This window comes from Arachis ipaensis, chromosome B09 (genome assembly GCF_000816755.2).
Source record: "Arachis ipaensis cultivar K30076 chromosome B09, Araip1.1, whole genome shotgun sequence".
NCBI classification, from domain to species: Eukaryota; Viridiplantae; Streptophyta; class Magnoliopsida; order Fabales; family Fabaceae; genus Arachis; species Arachis ipaensis.
Window position 1 is genome coordinate 16,413,266 of NC_029793.2, and position 6,155 is coordinate 16,419,420.

The window sequence follows — 6,155 nt, forward strand, 5'->3', positions numbered from 1 at the left end:
GATCTGAACAAAATATTGTATGAATTTTTTTTTTATGATAAATAAATTCGATCTGAACAAAATATTGTATGAATTTTTTTTTTATGATAAATAAATTCCATCTGAACAAAATATTGTATGAATTTTTTTATGAAAAGGTGATCTAATACAGGTTGTAAAATAGAATTGTAATATATCTAATGTTCAATATTCTTATAATGTACTTATTTCATTAAGAATCTTTAAAGTCAAAGCCTCTTCTAGAGAGAAAATAACTCTTCTGAAGTTTTTGGTACTATTGATAACAATACTATTATTTACTAGTCATGAAATTAGCAAAATAAAATATGTTAATAATTTTTAATTTAAGTTGATTATTTAAATGTAATATTCCCGTAATATTCCTATATTTGTAAATTTCGGTTTGAATTGATGATCTCTAGTGAGTAGGAGTGGTGGAAGAAAGTTGAGATTTGTTTAATGTAAGAGAAAGATGGATAAAAATTACTCTCTTTTTTTTTCTATATTTGTATCTATGATTTTAGCAACCAAGATACAAAAACAATTTTGTTCCCATTTCTGTCTTTAATTTTTCCATCTCTATTTCTTTGTCTCTATATTTGTCCCAAAGCACAATCCAAACGGAGCCTTAATTAATGAAAGGATGAATCCTCAAAGCTGGATTAGTTGCCTGTAGCAAAAATTTTGGACTTCAAAATTGTCATTGATAATCAACAATGATGAAAAAATGTGTATCTAGACAAACCCTACACTCTTTTCTACCCCTTTTTTTTTGTTTGCCTGTGGTGTCTTTCTATGATATGCTCTTTCTGTGGTTTGCATAATAGTTCCTACTATCCTTTTAAACAAAAGAAGCAAAACAAAACCATTATAGAGATATAGACAAGAAGAATATGAGATTCTCTAGCGAGAGAACAATAGCTGATGCTGATTGCTCTACCTGTCTTCTGAAATGTGGCAAACACAAATCCAGGATCATCTCTTGCATTCCATGACATTGCCGGAACTGTAATCTCTCTAGTTTGGTCGAAATGAACATGGTCAGAAAACGAATGGCTGTGAGCACTGAAAATAATTCTGCAGACATGTCAAGGGATCTCACTACTATATTATCATTAAGAAACTATAGGGCATCAACTAGAAAAATAAGGAAGTTCAATATTTGAGCAGCATCCCACTATTACTTGAGGAAAAGTTAAACCAAACCATGTACAGATATTCAAAAATTCTAAACATTCAATATAAGGATACAAACTGAATTGGCTTTCAGAATTCACATTGCAACAAACTCCCAGTAAACCAGATTATTATCCTGGATAACGATTTGTTTGGTATTTTTGTTGAATGCTGGGTGTGTCCTGAAACTTTAGATCAGCTCCTATTGATAATGCTTGTTATGGCACTGCAGTATATGCCATTGTTGTTGGGATTATTTGCTTGGAGTATAATGCTTGCAGTTTAAATGACAAATCTTTTGACAAGCAAGTTTCGTGCAATACAATTTGACATTTGGCATCTATTTGGTGTAAAGCTTATGATCTATGAAGAGGACTTCCCCTCTCAACCATATTGAGAGAATGAAAAGCTATGCTTTATAGATAAATCTGTTGTTTATAGAGAATGAAAAACTATCTTGTATTATCCTTCTTACCTTAATGAAAATTTTCTTTTATCCAGAAAAGAATTATCCTGTATAATAATAGGATAGAACTAAATTATATACTAATATACAACCATGCAAGTAGTTCATATTCAATACCCACTATACAAATGAAGTCTTACTAAAAAGAACTCAATAGTCAATAATATTAGAGGGGTAACTTGAGGAAAATCAGGGTGAGAATAGCAGATGCCAGATGCATCACAGGCTTCACCGAGAAGATCATTCTGCATAGCCTGCATAGATGAGCTTTGTGGGTTGCAATTGGCCTCTAGGGAGCATGGAACTCTGTCTTGAGAATATGGGGTTTAGAGAAAAGGACCACGTAATATTTAAAAGTAGACAATAATATGCTTATCTCTCTCATTCTGTTCACCCCTAATGTAAATAATCATTTTTGTACCTCCTCGACTTCTCCACCACTCTTCTCTTCTTCAATCTTCTTTTGCCCAAAATGTTCACAACATATGCATGTGGTTAGACATAATATAATCCAGGTTGGTACAACCATTTGTGAGAGGTTATTTTCATCCTATAGGAGGGTAACAAGAATGATTATTGGAACCCTAAGTTCAAACCTCAGTGTTTATAAGAATTTTGAGACTTGCTCCTTGGAAAAGACCTCCCATCAATGGAGTGGATGAATGATCAATTGCTGATATTTGGCTCGCTAAGAATCAAGTAATTGCTCAGTTTTTGTTTGTTCTCATTGGTCCTTAGGTTTTCTCCATGCGCAGTAAAAAAAAATAAAAACCATTTGAGAGACAGGGAAGAAATTGGATAGGAAAAATGTCCGTTTGAGGCAGAGGATAAGTGGCCCCTAAAAGTTTGCACTATACAACATCATGGATACCAAATCTTTCAATTTTCAACAGCTCAGGGCTCATATCAATATCAAGTCTCAAAGCCTAGCAATAACCTCTTTTTTATACCAGCAAAGAGAAACTATATAATTTTTCCAGCAGTATTTAGTTCCAGAAAAATAACTAAGCAAAATACTGAAATAGTAATGGAGAGCAAACTTATGACAAGATGAATTGCAAGTTTGTTGCAACTTTGATAGAAAAAATAAGAGATATCATGTATGTATTTATTATATGAACACAAAAAAATATCTGGAAGTAAAAAACTCAGAGCAACATTGATTACCTTGGCTTCAGAGCTTGTAAAATGTACTCAGAAGCATTTTGCGGAAGGGTATGAAGTAATTTGTACACACCAGCTCCAATATGCTCCCTGATACAACCAGAACAAAGTGACATAGAAAGTCTCGGCATGAATTCTGAAAGAATGTGTTGAATATTGCCTTCAAACTACAAAATATATGTTATTATTTAAACAAATACATAACTAGTTAACTACTGACTGTGTGCATGAATTTCCTAACTTTCTAGAGTACTATAAAACTCAATTTCTTACGAGAGCTTTCATTCAAAAAAAAAAAAAAAGTGCAAGAATGAAAATTGAATTCACATGAAGAATTAAAAGATGAGTTAACAATTTAACATACAAATTGATACTTAAATGAATCGGGCTTTAACATATTAGTCCAACACATTTGAGATAAATTTATTAAATCAAAATTCTTTGGGCCAAAATGCATGTTAACCTGAAAGAAATGAACATATGAATAAACCAGATGATCGGAAACTATATGATCATCCTAGCTACTACATAAGAAAGCAAGAACATGATGACAGATGACATGACCTTTTCTGAACCGTAGCATATTTTATGATAAGAAAAAAAAAGGGGCAGTATATCATTTATATGAAGGATATCCAGTTATCCACTAACCTGGGTTTTGAGACCTCATTTAACCCCTCAATTAAAGAGATAGGTGATCTCTTTAAAGTATCAATGCCACCTTGGCGCTGGTTTCCTGTTTGTTTCAAAGGAAAATGGAGTAGAATTACAGGTCCTGATCCAGATGGCATGGAGTGAACCCTCCACATGAAGTTATAGTTGGCATCTGTAGTGTTGATAGAATCATTTATTCCTCCTGTTTCATCGCGAAATTCTAGACTTTCCCTCTCTATTACCTTTTCAATACCGAACCGTAAACTATTGTTACCACAGAGTAAGGCCACAGCATTCAGTGTCACAAAACTGATATTATTAATTTCAAATGCACCACAGCCAGAAGGATCCAATCCTGGTAATTTGCTAGAAATCCAGTTAACTTTGTTGAGATCAAGATCACTGCAGTCTCCAATATCCCTATCACCAAGAACAGCATGGAATGGAAGATCGACAAAGGGGCCCAAAATTTGGTAAAACTGCTGAAGCACTGACGTCCATTTGCTTCTTGTCAACTCAGAACCTTTTGCAGATACATCTCCCAAGACAAGAAGCAAATCAGGCTTCAAACTTTCAAAAGATTTCTGGCCAGATGTTGCATTTTTAAATTAAACGGGTTGGATAAATGAAACTAATACGTGGATGTCAATGTTCAAATTCAACAATGAGGTAACCCGGAATTCCAATCTCAGCAGCATGCTTGGCAGCACAAACTCTTGCATACTAGTAAAATTTATCAATTACAAGACTATAAACAAGAAGCCACATTAATCTAGCATCACTGATGTATAATACGCAAACAAGGAAGGCAGGGAATTTCTCTAGTTACATATTACAAAAATATATGTTCCTTAGAAAGCCTAAGGAGATAAAGAGTGTATGTGATCAGACAGTGAAAATTGCATAAATATAAGATGACGGGGTTTAAATTTTTGTGTATCGCAGCATTGTTGAAACTACAATTACTTTACATAAACACATAATAGAGAGAGTAGGAGTCTCATAGGCAGTGTTGGAGACAGTTCCAGGATAAAAGTATAGAGACATTGAGAGACAAAAACCTGTCTGGGAGGGGAGACAGGCAAGATGTCTCTACCTCAGGACAGATGTTCTTTGTACTTTTTGTCCATCCAAAATATGGGGATAGTGGGAACTATGAATATATTTTTTCCGACACTACTATCTCAATATCTATATTTTGTAACCTAGTGATTAGGTTCCTACTTATCTGCCTCATTTAGAATAAAATAAAAATACACATTGAAAAATAGGTTTCTACTTAACAAAAGCACAAGGCTGCTTTTGCAGCCTAAGTGTATACACCTACTCTCATAATTTCTCTGTTGAAGCTGAGTTCGTACTTCATAACAGTTATCTTATCCAGAAACTAGTAGCAAATGCAAGAGTAAACCTTGAACATAAATTTATTATCAAACATTAATTCTTCAAACAAAGAAAACATTCTTCATTCTTTTGCCTCGCCAATATTAAATGAAACTTCTTCAGGGAAGACTAACATGAATCTTTAGAAGACAAGTTAGGAGTCTAATACTTGAGAAATGATTTTTGTACACACATAATGTCATATCGATATCATAGCTCATGGCCTCATGCCGACATCCACCTCCACCACCCTTAAATTTTGGCCCAATTCTAATGAATCAAAATTAGCTAATTCTAAAAGAAATGCAAAAGCTAGAAAAAGTAAAGAAAAGTACTAAATTGCTAAGAAGTTCTTTTATTGTCCTTATATCATTCTCAAAAGGTGCTTATAGTACCATATAATGGTAGTAGAACCTTCCACTCCAATCATATCACCTATTGACACCTTGTCAAAATTGTAAAATATCCTAAGTATTTATTATTCGTCCATAACATATAAACATCAACCCATACTCTTAACACGCAAAAACTTATTTTTCACCATAGGAACACCCACTCTCGGTGTGGTGCTCAACTGCTCAAGTACCATTTCCCTTAATATTATGATGTGAGTAAAATCAGAACATAGCAGCTTACATAATAATTACCAATAAGTTAAACGCACAAGAGAAAGTGAGAAGTCATTCAATAAAAAAAAAAACACATCAGAACATTTTAACAAACACCTGGTGCGCAAAACAAAAAACACATTAAAACCCAACACAAGGTTAGTAGCAAAACCTAATTGAAGCAGCTACTATCATTGAACTACAAGGCGAGTTAAAGAAGTACCCTAAAGAACTTGGATATGTAGTAGTCCCTGAAGAAGACGCTTAAATAACCAGACTCAGAGCCCAACAAGAGAAGGTCAGCGACAAGCATGACCTTCAAGTTTTCAGGGTCATCTTCAAATTTGGGATCTTCAAAGGGGTCAACCAAGTTGCATGCGGGTGTGGAGACCCACTCCTCGAACACAAGGAGGGAGGCTATGGCTACTAGAGACAACACCTTCAACCCAACAGTTACCCCCATTCTTGGATTCGAGTGATGCATGAAACAAGGGTGGGTTTGGAAGAAAAAATGGGTTTCACTACACCTGGGAACCATTTGAGTGTGCCATTACCGTGGCAGTATCATCCTCTCATGTTTGGCTCATCAGAGTCAAATAAATATGGAGCTTAATTTTAATTTTGGAAGGAGCCTATTATTCGAGTTGGTATTCAATTTGGCATTAAACTTGTATCTCTGTTTAGCGTCCAAATTTTGCAAAGGA

At 34.3% G+C, this 6,155-nt stretch overlaps 1 protein-coding gene across 4 annotated transcripts; it reads right to left on the minus strand.

The window, feature by feature from the left end:
* LOC107617602 (metallophosphoesterase 1) lies at positions 542-6,096 on the minus strand. Of its 4 annotated transcripts, none has more exons than XM_021110556.1 (5): positions 5,675-6,093; positions 3,458-4,044; positions 2,810-2,896; positions 941-1,077; positions 542-670 (listed from the first exon to the last, which is right to left on the minus strand). In XM_021110556.1, the coding sequence occupies exons 1-5, from the start codon at positions 5,987-5,989 to the stop codon at positions 663-665; spliced, it is 1,134 nt and encodes a 377-aa protein (XP_020966215.1). In that variant the 5' UTR covers positions 5,990-6,093; the 3' UTR covers positions 542-662. The 4 variants fall into 4 exon arrangements, with proteins under 4 accessions (XP_020966215.1, XP_016174887.1, XP_016174886.1 ...); XM_016319401.2 differs by having other exon boundaries at positions 633-838; XM_016319400.2 differs by having other exon boundaries at positions 633-1,077.

Bases quoted from the DNA above. Each gene is read 5' to 3' on its own strand.
- LOC107617602 (XM_016319400.2), bottom strand. From the start codon at position 5,989: ATGGTTCCCAGGTGTAGTGAAACCCATTTTTTCTTCCAAACCCACCCT. The intron at 4,045-5,674 runs GTACTTCTTTAA...ACATCTGGCCAG, and splicing joins ACATATCCAAGTTCTTTAGG to AAATCTTTTGAAAGTTTGAA. The intron at 2,897-3,457 runs GTTAGTGGATAA...TGGTTGTATCAG, and splicing joins AATGAGGTCTCAAAACCCAG to GGAGCATATTGGAGCTGGTG.